The sequence below is a fragment of the Mixophyes fleayi genome, chromosome 9, assembly GCF_038048845.1.
Source record: "Mixophyes fleayi isolate aMixFle1 chromosome 9, aMixFle1.hap1, whole genome shotgun sequence".
Classification (NCBI taxonomy): Eukaryota; Metazoa; Chordata; class Amphibia; order Anura; family Limnodynastidae; genus Mixophyes; species Mixophyes fleayi.
Window position 1 is genome coordinate 51,690,676 of NC_134410.1, and position 19,202 is coordinate 51,709,877.

The 19,202-nt window shown below is 37.9% G+C and overlaps 1 protein-coding gene and 1 long non-coding RNA gene across 2 annotated transcripts in view; both read right to left on the bottom strand.

Annotated features, from left to right (window-relative positions):
- Positions 1 to 19,202, bottom strand: part of LOC142100654 (uncharacterized) — a 289,058-nt gene that overhangs the window by 119,876 nt on the left and 149,980 nt on the right. The window lies entirely within an intron of this gene.
- The window catches only part of VSIG1 (V-set and immunoglobulin domain containing 1), a 28,475-nt gene continuing 10,051 nt past the window's right edge, over positions 779 to 19,202 (bottom strand). The window contains exons 3-7 of the mRNA XM_075186017.1: positions 17,301 to 17,493; positions 9,740 to 9,889; positions 9,054 to 9,173; positions 7,709 to 7,835; positions 779 to 1,715 (exon numbers count right to left, since the gene is read on the bottom strand). Coding sequence (XP_075042118.1) covers positions 1,550 to 1,715; positions 7,709 to 7,835; positions 9,054 to 9,173; positions 9,740 to 9,889; positions 17,301 to 17,493 — 756 coding nt within the window. The 3' untranslated portion in view covers positions 779 to 1,549. The remainder of the gene's footprint in view (positions 1,716 to 7,708; positions 7,836 to 9,053; positions 9,174 to 9,739; positions 9,890 to 17,300; positions 17,494 to 19,202) is intronic.

Consider the following 19,202-nt stretch of genomic DNA (forward strand, 5'->3'; position numbering starts at 1 on the left):
TTTTCCTCACTGCAAATGGACTTGATTTCTCCAGCTTAGGCCGCCCGGAAGTAATAAAACCTTTCAAAAACACGAAAGTGACACCTGTAATAATGACATTCCAGATGTCCTCTCACTTGTATGATTAGTATAAGAAGCAGCTAAAGCTAAGACATAAGGTATTTTATGGGAAAATCTGTAAATTATAAAATAATGAAGATGTTGATTGCAAAGTGAAAGTAGTTTGGACTTTTATGTGACATTTATACTTTTCCACACTTTTTGTTGCATTTGCAAACCCACAAATGTAAATTCCTAAAAGCGAGTGATGGCTGAAAGTACTTTTAACTTCATGTTAGCAGCAAATGGCCTATTTATTTAGGGATATTAAACAAGATCTTTGCTACAAGTCTATATCCAGATTGACTGTTTTCTCTTATTAAAATGCCATAATCTTTTTATTTTCCCCCTCCTGCCATATCCAGAAATGGGGAAAATGGGTCCATCCTCACTTTTCCACGTCTGTACCTGACCTTCTATATAGAGAGAAAATAATTGTTTAAGTTAGATTCCCCAGAATATATTTGAGTAAATGCCTTTAAGGTACATAACAGAAGCATCAAATAGCTTCTTATAATATATATATATATATATATATATATATATATATATATATATATATATATATATATGTCCGTTTGACCATAGTGTATTATTGTATAACATCTGCCTACAGTGTTAAAAACTAAAATTAATTGAGAAGAAAGATTTAGGGCTAGATTTACTAAGCTGCGGGTTTGGAAAAGTGGGGATGTTGCCTATAGCAACCAATCAGATTCTAGCTTTCATTTATTTAGTACCTTCTACAAAATGACAGCTAGAATCTGATTGGTTGCTATAGGCAACATCCCCACTTTTTCAAACCCGCAGCTTAGTAAATCTAGCCCTTAGTCTTTCTCCTAATTAATACCCTATACACCCACTCCATGAAACTTACATACTAACACAAGTGTTACATCACATGTGTTTCTCTTATACTATTCATTACAATCTCTCAATTGTTATCTACATACTATGAGTATTCTTATGGGTTGTGGCAGAGGAGCAGTCTAGAATATTTTGGCTTTTCTACTCGGAAAACCTAATAATTCTAAAAATATGAAACAGTGAATGGAATACGTGGATTCCCGGTGACACAGGGGCACTTTTTCATTGGTGAAATTGGTTGTCAGACCTTGTTCTGAAATGCTTGTGTGCCATGGCCCTTACCTTGTTCCTGTCAGATAACACCACACTGCATTTATCTGAAGATTTAGGTTTTTAAAACCTTGTTGTTCAAAATTGGGAAGTTTATGCATAAAAAACAGTTTCAGTGTAACATCTACTACCTCTACTAATGTGATCATTTAAACATGGTTTAAAACAATAAACAAAACTATATTAAAAAATAGATTTCTCTTCAGTGGTATTTGGCGTATTCACCACACCCTGAGTTTGCTCATCTGTCGGCTTGTAGAGCACATCTGTAATTGCATTGAGAAATCTGCATGTCATGGAATGAAAAGGTATTTTACACTGCCGGATCTTCCACTTCACCATTGGCAGCAGTCACATTGTCAGGCTGGTCTCTATATTCTTTGGTCTCTGGGGGCTCCGAAACTACTAGGTTCTGTCGAGCTGGCTCCTCTGCCTCACCCTGGGCAGGGTAGGACTGGCCCCCTGAAGAGGAAATTGTTCTGTAGATGAAATGCAGTAAAATATTACACATAGAATTTGTTTCAGGTCCAATAACTAACAAACATTTGTACATTGTTCACCAAACTTCCATCTAAAACTTTGCTGCAAAGATGATTGATAGTTGATGAGGTTGAAAAAAAAACACCAGTCCATCAAGTTCAACCTATTTAGGATCTCCTGCGATCCTTCACTTATATTTGAAATTGATCCAGAGTAAGCAACCGCCAATCTTTTTCAATTGTGAAAATCCCCCCAGACCCAATATAGCAGTCCTATTTTTACCCTATATCCACAACTATCCTTCATTTTAATTAACGGTCGTATCCCTGGATACACTTTTCTGCAAAAAAATTGTCTAACCCTTTCTTAAACATATCTATTGAATCTGCCATCACAACCTTCCCTGGCAGTGAATTCCATATCTTGACTGCCCTTACTGTAAAGAACCCCTTCCTTTGCTGGTTGTGAAATTTCCTCTCCTCTAACCTTAGGGGGTGGCCACGTGTCATGTGTATAGTCCTTGGGATAAAAAGTTTCCATGAAAGTTTTCTGTATTTACCCTTAATGTATTTTTACATAGTAATTATATCTCCTCCTAGACGCCTCTTTTGTAAAGTAAACATGCCTAAACTGGCTAACCTTTCCTCATAACTTAATGACTCCATACCCTTTATTAATTTTGTCGCCCTTCTCTGAACCCTTTCTAGCTCAAAATTATCATTTTAATAGAGTGGTGCTCAGAACTGTACTGCATATTCAAGATGAGGTCTTACCAACGATTTATACAGTGTCTTCCCTTGCATCTATGCCGCTTTTTATGCATGCTAATACTTTGTTTGCCCTTGCAGCTGCTGCTTGACATTGAGCACTATTGCTAAGTCTACTGTCTACGAGCACTCCCAAATCCTTTTCCAATATAGATTTTCCTAAATTAATTCCATTTAATTTATAGATTGTGTTCTTGTTTTTGATCCGTAAATGCATAACCTTACATTTATCTATGTTAAACCTCATATTCTATTAGGCCGCCCAATCCTCCAGTTTATTTAAGTCCCTCTGTAGAGAAGCTACATCTTGCTCTGATTTTATTACATTAGAGTTCAGTGTCATCTGCAAAAATAGAAACTTTACACTCTAAACCATCACCAAGGTCATTCATAAATATATTAAAAAGGAGTGGTCCCAGCACGGAACCTTGAGGTACTCCACTTAAAACTTTTGACCAATTAGAAAATGTTCCATTTATCACAACTCTCTGTTCCCTATTCTCTAGCCAGTTTTTGATCCAAGTACAAATGTTGTTTCCTAGACCCAGTTCCCTTATTTTGTAAACCAACCTCTTGTGTATCAGTTTATAAAACTGATAATTCCACTAATTATATTACTCCATTGCTCCACAGCAAAAAGTAGATACATTGTCAGACTGGGTAATTTAGGTCCACCAGAAACTCCAGTTAACCCAACTGAAGTATGCATGTGTTGTAAATTCACAATAATTTACAATATGGGGTATTAGTTTGTAATATCAGAGTCCTTTTACCATGTCTTTTTTACTATTGGGGGCTCAGTTAGGTTTAAGACTTACAGGATTTATTAGCTTATTAAAAATTGGTTTAGTTAACCTTTGATAAAACAGAAACTAACTTTCATATTATTCACATATATTCACATATTAGACTTTATTTACATTATAATCTATATATAGGTGTTCAGTGCCATCCAGGGTTACTTTGATTGTGGGTGAGATTGCACTAGTTTATTTTATATATGTAATAATATAAAAAGCCCATTCGTATTTTTAATGAGATCTATTTTTATTTTTATTACTGGTCTTCTTTTACATAGAAACATAGCATTTTACAGCCAAAAAGAACCACTTGGCCCATCTAGTCTTCCCGTTATTTAACCTATGGTAACCTCAAACACTATATGATAGTTAGTTCTTTGTAAGGATAGACTTAGGTTTATCCCAAACATGTTTAAATTGCTCTACTGTATTAGCATCTACCACCTCTGATGGGAGGCTATTCCACTTATCCACTACCCTTTCTGTGAAGTAATGTTTCCTCATATTTCCTAGCAATCTCCTTCCCCCCTCCAGTTTCAGTGAATGTCCTCGTGTTCTATTACTACTCTTCCTTGAAAAATGTTTCCCTCCTGTACTTTGTTTAGACCCTTGATATATATATTTGCCCTTCTTTGTACAGTCTCTAATGTATTTATATCCTTCTGGAGATATGGCCTCCAGAACTGGACACAGTATTCTAAATAAGGCCGTATCATTGACTTATATAGTAGCATTATTATTTCTTTCTTTTGGCTACTGATTCCTCTGCCTATGCAACCAGGCATCTGACATGCCTTTCTCATTGCTTTATTATATTGCTTAGCTGCCTTTAAGTCACCTGATATAATGACTCCTAGTTCCCTTTCCTCCTCAGTAGTTTCCATTATAGTGCAGTTAATACTATATTCAGTCTTTGGGTTTTTGAGATCCAAGTGCATATTTTTGCATTTTTTTAAACTGGTGTTTGCAACACTCTTGACCAGTCTACCTAGATCATCAATCATTTGTCTTACGCCTCCTGGTGTCTATACCCTGTTGCATATCTTTGTGTCATCTGGAAAAAAGCATACTTTCCATTCAATACCATTTGCAATGGTATTGGATAAGGATATTAAAAAGCACTTATCCAAGTACAGATCCTTGGGGTACTACGCTGGTAACCATTCCCTCCTATGAATGCACTCAATTTACTACATTTCTCTGTTTTCTATCCTGCAACCAAGATCTTATCCATTCCACCATCTTAGAATCCAATCCCAAGATTTCCAGTTTATTTAACAGTCTGCGATGTGGGACAGTGTAAAAAGCCTTATTAAATTCTAGATAAGCTATACTGCGTCCCTCTTGGTCTATTACTTTAGTCACCCAGTCAAAAAAGTAATATTTGTTTGACATGACCTCCCCCCAGTAAAAAATGTTGTTTGGGATCCTGTAAGTTACTGGATTTTAGATATTCTACAACTCTTTATTTTACGAGTGTTTCCATCAATTCCCCTACTACTGATGTAAGGATCACTGCTCTCTAGTTGCTCGTCTCTTACTTGTGCAATGGGACTACATCTGTTAATGGTGTTTCCAGCACCCCTTTAAGCTCTTAGTATCCTTGCATGTATCCCATCTGGCCTCATTGATTTCTTCACTATCAGTTTTGAGAGCTCTGTTAGGACCCTGTCCTCTGTAAATGTACTTGTATCTACCTCTTTTATATGAATATACTTGCAACTTAACTGTGGTCCATTCCCCTCTTTCTGAAGTGAACTCTGAGGAAAAATGATTATTAAGATGATCTGCTATTACCGTGTCTCCCTCAATAATACTGTCACTCTCTGTCTTTAGTGTTACTATTCCTCCTTTTGTTTTTTCTCCTTTTACTTATATACCTAAAAATAGGTTTTGCCCCCTTTACCTACTGACTGGGCCATTTTCTCTTCAGCTTGTGCCTTTGCACATCTGATTACTTCTTATTCTCCTTCTGTCTAACAAGATACACCTCTTTGTCTTCATTATTTTGAGTCTGTTTATATTTTCTAAAAGCCATCTTTTTCGTTTTCACAATACTTGTTACTTCTTTTGCAAACCACACTGGCTTCCTTTCTCTTGTGCTTTCCTAACCGTTTTGATACAAATGTCTGCAGATTTTAGAATTGCACTTTCTAATTTTCCCCACCTGTCCTGCGGTCCATTCAAGGTCCTTCACTCTGTGAAAATGGGATAATGTGTAAGTAACTCTTTGGCAAAGTCTGTTCTTGGACCAGTGCTTTTTAATATCTTTATTGGTGACATTGCAAATGGTATTGAAGGAAAATGATGCCTTTTTGCAGATGACACAAAGATATGCAACAGGGTAGACACACCTGAAGGAGTAAAACAAATGACTGATGACCTAGGTAAACTAGAAGAATGGTCAAGTGAGTGGCAACTACAGTTTGATGCCAAAAAAATGCAAAATCATGCACTTGGGTCTCAAAAACCAGAAGGTTAAATATAGTATTAATGACACTATAATGGAAACTACTTAGGAGGAAAGGGATGTAGGAGTCATTATTTCAGGTAACTTAAAGGCAGATAAGCAATGAGGAAGGCAAATCAGATGCTTGATTGCATAGGGAGAGAAATCAGTAGCAGAAAGAAAGAAGTAATAATGCCACTGTATAGGTCATTGGTATGGTCTCATCTAGAATACTGTGTTCGGTTCTGTAATATCTCCAGAAGGATATAAATACACTAGAGACTGTACAAAGAAGGGAAACTAAAATAGTGCATAGCCTACAACATAAACTTACCATAAAAGACTAAAATATCTTAATATGAATAGTATGGAGCAGAGAAGGAAAAGGGAGGACATGATAGGAACTTTCAAATATATCAATTGTTTTAACAAGGTATAGGAGGGAAACATTCTTTAAAGGAAGAGAAGTATTAGAACACGAGGACATACACTGAAACTGGAGGGAAGTAGGTTGAGAGAAAATTTGAGAAAAGACTACTTCACAGAAAGGATAGTGGATAGGTGGAATAGCCTCCCATCAGAGGTAGTTAATACAGTAGAACAATTTAAACATACTTGGGATAGACATAAGGATATCCTTACAAAGATTAAATGACCACATAAGATTTGAGGTTATCATAGGTTAATAAAAAAAAATTGGGCAGACTAGATAGACCAAACAGTTTTTAACTGCCTTCAAATTCTATGTTTCAATAAAATTATTTTTTAATCATTAACATACATTAAGATTGGGTTATGAAAATATAGGATTCTGTATATGGGACTGCTGGATGTGTGATGTTACTACATGATTTTTGATGAGGTCTGTACCAGTTTTTAGACTCATTTTAATATCTTGCATTAACATATTTATATTAACATATTGTGATTTGATTCATAGGGATTATATTTTTATTAATTTTTATTTTCTAATAAACTTTTATTTAAAATCTCTAAATAAAGCAATTTGGTAATATATTATAATATAAGAACCCCAAGTAATTTAGCTCTGGGGAGGTTGTAGAACTTGTATTTGTTATAATTCATATTTATTTAAGTGGTGGCTTAAAACTCCCCTTCATCAGCTTTGGTCAATACACTTACCACCGTGTATTTGGTATATAAGTACTACAGGAGTTGCTATATATATATATATATATATATATATATATATATATATATATATATATATATAGCAACTATACAGTATACATATACAGTATATATATATATATATATATATATATATACATCCAAGACATGTTGGGTCATGTTGTGGCAGTGGTTTGCATAGCTTAGCATAGTATAGGCTGCATAAACGTCAATGTATCAATTTTGACGCTGCCTTCAGCATTCAGAAGTATTACCGCTCAAATAAAACCATATTAGACAATTTTTCCTTGCTCCCCTCTCGAAGGTGTGGTCAACTGGCACGAATTGGAGGTGGCCTGGTGAGGTAGTCGCAACACTGTAGCCCCACCCCCTGACATTCCAGGAGAGTAGGCAAGTATGAGTAAAACCCAATGTAGCTCTACAGGAATATCCTATTAAATACATAGTACACTATGCTGTAGGGAAGATTTGAGACACATTATTGAATGCTCTTCTAATGCTCTGTTAAAGGGAGGACAAAGTACAAGGCTCTGTCTATATGTTTAACTAGCATTGTTTATCATTGTCCATGTGTACTGCTTTAATAAACGTTTGCAACTGACTAATGCCAGGGACAGTACTACAGAATAATATAACATAATGCTTTACTGTCTGCACTTAAATGGCACTAGGTGATGATGTTTATTCATAGAACTGTGATTGTTATTTTATTCTCACATTTCAGGAATTGGGGATATTTACTCCCTCTATAGTAAGTGATGTATATCCTGTATATCTTGTCAGAAAGTCTGCAAAAGACTCATTACATTATCACATTTTCTTACTTCATTTCACTATTTGAAATATGTTTTTTGTTCTTCCTCTTTGCAATGACGAACCAGATGATAACGAAAATAATTGTTGCCAAGAGCACTGCTCCAATAATTCCTCCTACGATAATCCCTGCTTCACCTGCAGTTGTAAAAAATAAAACATGTTAATATTGTACAAATGTAATGTTGGGAAATGAGCCCTAGTGCGTGCAAAGCCAAAAAATAAGCAATGATATAGATTCATCCGTAGATTTCAATTGGCGATAGAGACACACAGAGGGACCTGTCACTACAGGGTTAGAGATTCCATAGATACTCATAGAAATTTAATACAAAGAACAAAAAAAATTGTCACAGGGACCAATAAAAAATAAAACCAGTGGTAACATCTCACTGAGTAGCAGTCTGTCCCCTGCACACCCAAGTTATGTCAGTGTCCCTTACTGGTCTACAAGCTGATGGCATTGACATAGAGCAGGTAGGCAGAGGCAGGGTACTATCGAGCAGAGCAATTAGGTTGACTAAATACCACAGGAAATTTCCCTGATACGATTTTGTTAACGATTTTTACCAACGACTGAAAAAAAGTCCCGATCAACATGCCGATTCCTGTGTACACATTATACACATTTTACAAGATTTACCTTCAGATCTGTGCTCTTCATCTGTCATAACCATCTGCTGATAAGATTGTGACTCTGCACATTCCATAGAGATCTATGGACACTGCCGGTCGTGAGTGCATGTACACTGCAGGATTGGAACAACCTTGCTCCATGGTTGAACGAGATTTTTAGTTCAGTTAAAAAAATCTAATGAAACTATACGATGAGCTTTGGAACGATAGTTGTTTATTGTTGCAGTGTACACACTAATAGGATATCAGGCTGATTGTGTGATTGGCCCAAGAATCGTCTGAAAAGCCTGCAGTGTATAGCAAGCCTTAGCTTACTAATTGGGCTGAATTGCTTCTGAGTGGTGGACATTTATTTTACTTAAAGTTTTTAAAATTATCTCATTATCACCCTCCCCCCCCCCTCCAAAAAACCCCCTCTGCCGACCTAGTAATAGGTGCTTTTTTACATTGGTTTGAAATGCACTTAAACTATTGTTCCAGCTTAAAGTTACATATATTTTAGAAATGCCCATATTACTAATAGAGGTGGTGGAACAAACGAATTACTAATTTGAGGTAAGAGACAGTCACTTTTTGAGCGGTAGATCTCTAAATACACCAAAAGAACAATTTAGAAGTAAAAGGAAATGAAGCAGGTATTGTATTTCAGTTGAGGGTCAATATCAGCTCTGAGTTCAGTAAATAACAACACACATCATACAAGGCAAACAAATACCATACCCCCTGTATGTAGATCCACTTGACAGGTTGCATTGCCTAGGAAATTGCTCGCTGTGCATTGGTAGTATCCATCTTCAAATTTAGTCATATTACCTATGGTCACCAATCCATTCCCCTGTTCTGTCAAAGAAGTTTATATATGAATAGGGTACAGGCAAGGTGTAATAGAATGAAATGTACATTGATTTCTGAGGATAGTGCATATGAGCTTCCAAAGTTTCATAAGATGTGTGGAACACTGATACTACCACATGTAGGACTATCATGATAATGACATAATGGCAGTCATTAGGGATAATGCAACATTGACCTCCACCAAATTCAGATTGGGCAAGTGGTTGGTCATGGGTGATATATACCTCCTCTATACTGTTGTTAGATATGCTGGATACAATTCTTAGTATCTACTCCTCTGACATGTTTAGAGAAGAATTACAAGTGTCTGCAATTTCGCTTCCAAGAAATATTCTCAAAAACATGCTAGAATGTACCAAAATAAAAACAAACTGTACTGACATGTATGACAACCAGAGACCTTTCCTAAAAAAAGCATAGGTTTGTGTTACAATGTAATTTGTAGGCTATTTTAGTACAGGATCCTGTGTAAGATAACTGTGTGTATATACTGTGTACTGGTTCTTGAGAACTAGTATCATACACATTACAACCCTGGAACTTTCACTTACCCAAATTTAATGGCTTTGAAACTCCATTCAGTATTCTACTCCAGGTGTATACTGGGCGAGGATTCCCCTCATTGGACTTACATGACAGTTTAAAAACATGTTCACTTGCTATGTTTCCTTCGATATTGCAGTTTGGTGTTGATGGTGCAACTGTAAGAGAAATTGGAAATGTTCTGACATCATAACTCTTACAAACATAAATGTACTGAAATGTAACCAAAAAAACTCCCAAAACTCTTGACACTTCTCTTTGCAAGTATTATGCTGATCCCCTCGATACATGGCATGATAAGAATCAGTCTACGCCTCCTTATCCTTCCAGTAAGACACTTTGAAAAACAACAGACTCTGCCAAGTGCTTTATTTTGTGCTCTTGTCAATACTGGAAAGAAAACACAGTAAATTTTGGAAGCAGGCTGGTAGGCAGCTTTGGATGCTTTGAGAGCTGGTGTAACAAGTGTCTAGAATGGTTGCTCGCACAGGTGTTACCAGAAGGTGGGGAAGCTGGTTCACAAGTTATTGTAAGGTCTGTGGGAGTGACATCCGCTACCCTACTATGGTTGGGTGGGTCTATAGTAGGTTATTTGTCACTATTAGCTGTTAGCCTGCACAGAAGAAGGAACTCTCCTAATCTGTATGATACAGAAAGCGCAGCGGGGATGAGTACCCACTAAAAACACTAGCCTGGTCAAGCAGCAGTGGCATTGATAGGTTCTGGTTGGTTGCAATAGCAATAAAAGAAAAAGTATGGGTGGGTGAATATGTAGACATTATTACCTTACTGCCATCATTCACAAATTTGATGTCATTGACCCTGAGGTCTGCAGGATAGTCTTCATCTCTTTTGACAATGCAGTGCAAAATGTCATAAAATGTGCAAACGGTGCATTACTGCTGGGATGCAAGTTTGAGGAGAGATATTTTGTTGATAGGAGCTTTCCAAAGGGCTGTACAATATCTTGCAATCTATTTGGTTAGCATTCAGTTAATGATTGGTAAAAGCTGAATCAGGTAACAACAACTACTGTCAATACTTGGATGACTCGCTATTTGTAGGTATTGCTTGCATTCGGGACCATTGGTAGGTCCAATGACATTACTGACATTTTTAGGCATATAAATTGACACAGTTCAGCAGCTATTTAGCTTACTGGAAGAAAAACTAGAGGGCCTTATGCAGTCCATGCTGGTATATATTATGGCCACTTTGTGGCAGTTACAGCCTTTGTTAGGTCAGCTGGCATCTACGAGCAGGATAATACCCATGGGGAGCGTGTTCTTTAGATGAATAATTGAAGCCATTAGAGGGGTGGTTAGTCCTCACCATTTTATAAAGTTGACAAGTATGGTTATATTTCTTGGAAGGGTATAATGGCTGTACATTTTAGAGTAAGTAATACTGGGAAACAGCTACTTACAGACGCATCAGGGAGTACAGTATTTGGAGTATATTTTGCAGGTAAATGGTGTTCAGAGAGGTGGCCTTTAGAGTGAGTACATGTAGGGTTAACATGCAATATAAATCTGCTAGAACTACTGTTTCCAGTTTTAGTAGTGGTAGAGCTATGAGGACATACACTAGTGAATAGACAGGTAGGGCCTGATTCATTAGTGATCTTATCTGCCGTTTTTTGCTTATCTTAAGCAAATCCACTCTGTGCATGCCCTGAAAAGGAGATAAGAAGCAAAATCCACTGCTTAAGTGAATAATTTCTTAAGTTAAGATGAAAATCCATCTTAACTTCACTCTTATATCCGTGTTTTTTCTTATAATAAGCATCTTAACTTTTGCACAAGATAAGATCACTAATGAATCAGGCCCGTAGTCTTTAGGTCTAACAATAAGGTAGCAGTGGTTGAGGTATTGAATACGCTGTCGGCTTAATCATCTTCAGTTGTGGCTCTCTTGCGAGCTCTAGTTCTCCAGTGTCTAAAGCAGAATGTTTGGGTTACAGCAAGGCACATCTTAGTGGCCATTAACATGATTACGGATGCACTGTCCAGATTTAACTTTACAAAAGTGATCATTTAAAAAAAAATAATAATATATGATAATAACGAAGGACAGGAGAGAATGACAAACTTTCTACATAATATCCACTGTAGTAGATACTGAGTCCTGGTTTGGAGAGCAAAGGAGTGTGCACATTAGTGCACATTCATTGGAAACAAGAGTTGCAGCTGCTGCACCGCTGCTGGATATGGTTATATAACAGGAAAATGCAGGAATATATGTTCTTCTAAATCTATTTGTTTTAGGGAATAAGGGATTGCCACATAGCAAGAGCTAGTGAATAGTGACAGCCTCCCGAAGAACACGCTGATAGAAAGAAAATGTGGAACATAAAACTTTTTTTTTCTGCTCAGCAGTCAGCAGTTTGTTAGATTTTCTGGAAGACTGAAGATTTCAACCTATCTAGAGCAAAATAACTATATACAAGAGGACATGGAATTTTCTCTTTATTGCGTGTCAGTAATTAACTGAAATGTAATATGCTGGACAAGCAACTGAAATGCCAATGAAGGTAGTAACTTCTGTTGAAGACATTGAGGAATTAATCACATCTGTTCATTATTTTTCTGCAATGCTCCCATGTCCCTCTTCTGATTCTTTTGATAGCCTGATGAAGACTGTGTTAATGATGTAAATCACAGCAATGGAGCCCAGGATGTGAAGAAGAATAAAGGTAAATGGTACGAACCCAATATAGCTGAGACTGAACAGTGAATTCTGCAGACACAGGTGCAATGTAAGGTAGAGAGATATCCGGAGCAGTTGTGTAGCAGCAGCATGAGTCCAAGAGCACAGAAGCAGCAGGGAAAATAAACCATAAAGAAGGCAAAGAAGCAACATTGACCAGCACATGAGAGGGAGAGAGGTAGGTATAAATAGGGAACACCCAGTAGCAGGAGATAATTAGTGACACAGGTTAACCCCTAGTAAACAAAGGAAAAAGACACAATAGCAGCACCTTTCGTGAACAGAGGTACTGCCAGATAAACATAAAATATCAAGTCTTAGGTCCAGAAGGCAGGAGCTGCAAAGCAGCATGCAATGCAAAAGGCTGCAGGCAGATCCTGACACAGTTCAGCCAACAGGCTAACTGTATAGGGAGGAAGGGAGGTGGCAACCGCTTGTTCCCTAGAACAAACAGAGTTTCCAGATCATAGATCCCTGCGAACCCCTGTTTTTTTCTTTGGGAGCAATTGCAGCTTAGCAACAACTAGAGGGTAAAATATCTAGTACCTGGTGGTTGTTCTGCTGGACTGGAGTCTATGTTACTCGGGTGGTCTCCAATAGTGTTTGATGGGATGGGAAGAAGACCAACGGCTGCATGAATTATTAAAGGTAAGGGTTTGGCTCTATCTGCAGCTTTGGTAGTGGAGGACCATCGCAAGAAGTGGACTTTGAACTGGAAAGTATCAATCCCTGCATTTGACACGGCCGAAAAAATCCATTTCCTTATGGTATTGGGTCGGGGCACTCTGTAGGGTCCTTGACATGTGATGAGTAATTGGGAAATATTTTTCCTATGTGTAGCCGTGACTTGTAAATTTATAGTTAAGCATTGTACTATCCATAATCCCTGTACAACAGTATTAGTAACTAGATCTAACTCAATGACTGTTTGGCTAATTTTATGTGTTTTAATTTGACCTTTGGGAATGACATGATAACCATTGGGCATTTGGCTCATCCATGGGTCAGTAATTTGTATTAGGGACAATTCAGCACCTGGCTGCAAAAGCTAAAATCAATGAGAATGCCAATTTCAAAGACAGTACACTTATCGGTAAAGAGAACTTGTCGGGGACTTCTAGGTATATCTGTAGAATATTTATGTCCCAAGTGCTGGAGTATTTGGGTACTATTGGCCTAGAGAGAGATGCCCCATTAATGAACCTATAATATAGTTTCCCTTCAGTCCAGTCAGGGATTATAATACTAAGGACTGAAGGACTGAGCCGTAATTTCTGATTGTGGATGTAGCTGAGATATCAAGAGCAAACCTGATTTTGTAAATTGTGGGGGACAGTTTAGTATGGTCACTGCCATTTTCTGAAATCCTGAATGATACCGAGTTATTTAGATCTAGTATGTGGCCTAAAAGATGCCTCCAATAAGCTCTAGGTATGGAAATTTAAATGTTTTTTATTTGAAAGCCCAATAATACTGCCATCCACATAGACTGAGGTAGACTGAAAAGGAGATTGGTTGTTCCCTGAAAGTAGTCTAGAGAAACCTCAAGGGAAATTTCAGGCCTTTGATTAGTTGTAGAAGCAGTGGGAACCATATTCTGGAATGCCATAGGGGATATATCATATTTATTTCTCTGACCTGGCCAGTTCTGATCTTGTGGAATACTTTCAAAAGAAGGTTCGGGGAAGGGAATGCATAAATAAAGTGTAAACCCATGCAAGGGAATGACAAAGTGTCCATCTTCCATGCACCTATGACCACACTCTGGACACAAACTGTGGTGTCTGGGCAAAGGTGGAAAAGGCAAATAAATCTATTTGTGGGCTGCCAAATGACTGTACAACAAATGTCTTGGGTGTCCACGAAACTGAACTCAGGGACAGTCTCTGGTGAGATTGGGAGTCTGCAAATTCATTATTTCTCTCAGTATATATTCGACTGATAGATTTATTTAGGCATGGCCCATCTCCACAACTCCAATGCTTCTCTGCAGAGGGATCTGGACTTTGTGCCTACTAATCGATTTATGTGAGATACCACAGTCCTGTTGTCCAATTTTATTAAGACTGAGACTGACTGAAGAAGGAGATATTGGAGCTCAGAACACTAACCTGGTGGCTCTTAGTTCTAATATGTTGATGTGGAGACTAGGTTCTGTACTTGGGCTAAACCACATAAGGACTTTATTCAGTTTTTCTAGAAAAACTGAAAGCTGGTGTTTAGAACAAAACCCTGGAATTAAGAGACAGGGATGATCTGAGGATTTTTCTGTTTATTATGAACCTGAGGTTCTGAAGTAGAGAGATGGTTTAGTCCATGTGAACAATGAGGGTTTGGGTGTCTGGATGAACAATTAGGATGTCATCCAGATAGACTAAGCAAAGAATTCCTTTCTGTCGGAGGTAGGAAATAAAAACCCTTGTAAAGACTAATGGGGCAATTGACAGGCGAAAAAACATTACTGCCCACTGGTATATGTGGTTTCTCCATGTGAATCTTAAGAATCATCTGTGGTTTAGGAAACTGAAATAGTATGAAAAATTTGTTTTAGGTCTAGTTTTATGCAAAAAAATGTTTCTCTTGGAGGCATGGTGAGTCTGTAAACCCTTCCATGGGGAAATGTCTGTCGGAAAATAAACTGATTTAAACCTTTTATATTCAGAATCAATCAAATTGTGGGATCTGATTTTCTTATGTGAAAGAAATGGCTGATCCAACCTTTCACAGATGGGCTGCTAGCTCTATCTTGCCCTGGAGACAGGCTATTTCTAGCACCTCATTTAATAAGGCAGAGCAGCTTCTGAGATTTGGATGATTCTGATATGGGTAATAAAACATAGGTCTGATGGAATTGTCCTTAGGACCCATTTGTTTGAAGTGATTGAATGCCAAGCTAGGGAATAATGTATTTATCTAATGATCTTCTTTTTTATTGAGTATTTCTGCACTTATTACTCTGCTGGTTTTGGCAGACTCTCTCTTATACCTCAAATCTTGCCCTAGCTGGGCAGAGGTAATATTGAATTTGTACAGCCTCTGTGGCCTGAGTTGGAGGACCCAGAGGAGTCCAAGGGGTTTTGGCAATATCTTCTCTGTGTTTTGGTTTCAGAGGTAAGCTACATTTTCAAAGTACATATGCATTGGATAATGGAGAGAAAAGGCTATTGTCAGTAGCAGCAACTGTCCTCTACTCTCAGTGCTGACAGAAAATATAACAAACTCAGCTCGAGCATTTACAGCTATTCATTAGCTGATCAGCTTACTGCTGAATTTAAAAAAAATTCTGGTAGAAATAAAGTCTATGGAGAGTTGGAGACTAGCTAGTGGCATACTAGATGGATGCATTGTGGTTTGGTTGGAACTAATGTAGAACCTGGCTTGGAGGCAGCCTACTAGTCTTAAAGCACTTAATCAGAGCTTCAACAAAGTTTTTTAAAAAATGTGACGGATGCCATTGGAAATCTGAGATATATTGCATTTAGACACTTGGGATAATTGAATTCAGCAAGAGGTCCTGTAGGAGAGCAGCATAATGCGCCTCTCTGGAATGTTGGGCAACTCATTGAGGTGTGAGCAGAATAGTTTGTCACAGCCTGTATTGCGGAGGGGTCTATTGTTTATCCCAAGAAAAAGTGGGACTGTATTTTTTGTTCTGGGGTCAGGGGGACACCTACCACAAACATTGCAGTCTGAATAGATAGTCAAGACAGTATATACAGTCATTACCTGATGACACTAATGGTGCACTATAAGATCTGGCTGTTTGTCCAGAGCACAGAACGGTCAGAGTTTTTAGATTTAACCCCATACAAAAATAACAGAGCTCTGGCTTCTTGGCAGTTGGGCATAACAGCTAGATCAAACTGTGTATGGCTAGCTTTAGACTGTCAATAAATAAGACAGAGAGATACACTATTGTTATATAACAACAACAGCAACAACGTTTTTCTTATTTGCTATTGCTATAATGTACAATTGAAATACTGGATTAGTGAGAGTGAGGCACACCTGATATGAGAGTGAGATTAAGGCACTTCTGTTTGTTTGTCACAGTCATAATCTATAAGATCCTATGTGTAGTCTGCTCTATACTGATCCATTGGCTACACATCAGGGACCTGAATCATTTAGGCACATAAAACGAATGTATTCTGACAGACGCAACACACTGCAGGAAATGAACAATACATATGTCCAATATAAAGGCCCAGCAGAACGTGCAGAAAAAAGTATTCAATTATTGTCCGCCTGTTAATAATATAGTCATGAATGAAAATAAAAATTAAAAAAAAAAAATCCCCATGAAATACATTTATCAGGATGATATTAATGTCTTCTGTAAATAAAATGCATTTTTACAGATGCTCTTGATTGAAAACACATGTTCTAGCATGCATATGCGACCGTCATTACTATCACACGGCACTTACCTGACCTGTAGTTGGTGCAAATGATACCAATGAAAAACACGTACATTAGAGAAGCCTAAAACTTAAATTAGAAGCTGCTGCATGCGCATCACCTTGGCACTCCCTTACCGTACATTGACTATGTGCTAACGCCTCCTCCCTACCCTGTTCCGTCCATTAAAATATAGGCATCTTCAAATGCAGGAGTGTCCTGGTGTATTGTCTATTTTTGGGCATGGAGAGGAGAGGAATGGAGCTTACCGGTGGAGGTTATGATGCTCATGAAAATGGGTTGAGATGGGAGATTTTACTAACGCATGCACAGATCAGCAAAGGAAATGTTTTTCATATATGTCTAATTTAAATATGAGATGTGATATGCTGGACTTATGTACAGCAACCTACATATTTCCAAGAATTGTGAAAAAAAACCCCAATATATTGTAAATACCCTGTACAATCAGCTGAAGTTGTGCTTGACCACTAGGGTCGGGTAAGTTGGACACCTCACAGATGTAGAATCCAGTATCCTGTGGCTGCATGTTTGAAATAGTTATTGTAGCATTTCCTGTCGCATTGGATGCTGTCACTCTGTTTTTAAACCTTCCCTCTGTGTATGACTGTCCATTTTGTAAGAAATACACCTAGAACACAAAACACAAATGTAAGACTTTATTAAATATAACACAAATAAAACCCACCAGAAAGCATGGTTTTGAAATAACCCTCTAAAACAGGCAATATTCCTGTGGCTCCTTGTTATGTGGAATGAATGATGAAATCTGCATTTTCACAATAACTGGACAGCAACATATTTTACGAAACCTTCTCTGATCAAATCTCTACCTTAAACAATACCTCCCAACTCTCTTGATTTAGGTGGAACAGCCCTGATTTAAGGGGGCTGTTTGCATACTAATTTGTCCAAATTACCTCTAGGGCAATGTTGGGTGGTAGAGTATGTCTCTTTCTCTTTAAACTTGTTAAAGGTCCACTTAACATAAAATGCATTTTGGCTTGTATAAAACAGCTACTAATATCACACACAGATATATACTGTATTACAGTATTGTATAGGAGAATAGCCCGGACTTAGAATTGTTCGTCTGACCTTCCATCGATCACTGGAAGCGATCAGCTCGCCTCCCCGCTACCTTCCCGGCTGGTGACTAGCTAATGGAGACTTATTTTGTGCGCATGCGTGGTCTTTGCACAGCACATGCGCATTGAAGACAGAGCTATTGCCACTGGAGCAAAGTCTTCAACGGGACAGCCATTTTTCGCTGACGCTGTCCCGGAAAGGTAAGTTTGTTAAATTGCTCAAAAGTATATAATTTTTGCTGCAATAAGTGGCAAAAAATATATATACTTTTCGACGCAAGAGGGTTTGATTGATAAATAGACCCCTAAATGTAATTACACATAGCAAATTATTTAGGAAAACACATAAAGGGTCATTTACAAACTACAAAAATGGAAAACCACAATACTCTTTTGTAATGTCACTAAACTACTTTTGCACAGTTGCACCTTGATTTACAGCAAAACACATGTGATTGTAGGACAAGATAGCCATTTGTGTGGGGGTGCAAAAGTTTACACCATCGCTAGGGAGCAGTTCGGAGCTTTTCTTAATGAGTACGTATTAGCACACTTGTGCTACTTTTGCACAAACAAAAAAAACAAGGCTGTGTTTTGAGGGACAGGATTATTTCAATGTGATGAAGGGATGGAGTCGGTGCATTTATAGGGGAGTTTCCCGCTTTGTGGGAAGTTGAACAGACTCTTTATACCCACAAAAAGACTATTTGTGCCAATCTTTACTTAGCTTGATCTGAACCTTATACTTTAAATGGGTACACCTCTCCAACCCCCTTCCCTAAAAAGACTGTCATGCACATCCGCCCAACAGTCCTAGCAGTCAGAACTGACTGTTGGAAATGGCAGGATAGTCCCCTCAAGTTAAAATAGTCCAGATATCCCTTCACTCTTCTGATTAATTTAATCCATTTAATCCATAAATGAGGAAAGATTGAGATGAATTTTAGGAGAAATAAAAATAAAAGAAATTACTAGGATTGCTTAAAGAGCTGGACATGAGGGGCAGTTAGGGTGGTGGTCTCTGGGTTTTCCTTTCTGCTAAAAAGGACTTGAATTCTCAATGTTGGAAAATCAATCTCATCAATATATGTGGCATCGACCACCCGAACGGGCAGCACATGCACATTGGATGCCTCCACTGCAGGTAGAGAACTACATCTCCCAGTATGCAGTGGGGAGGAGGAGGTGGTGAAGGAGCAGTTACAAATGACATTTGGGATGCTGAGAGCCACTCAGAGGGAAAGACATCCTG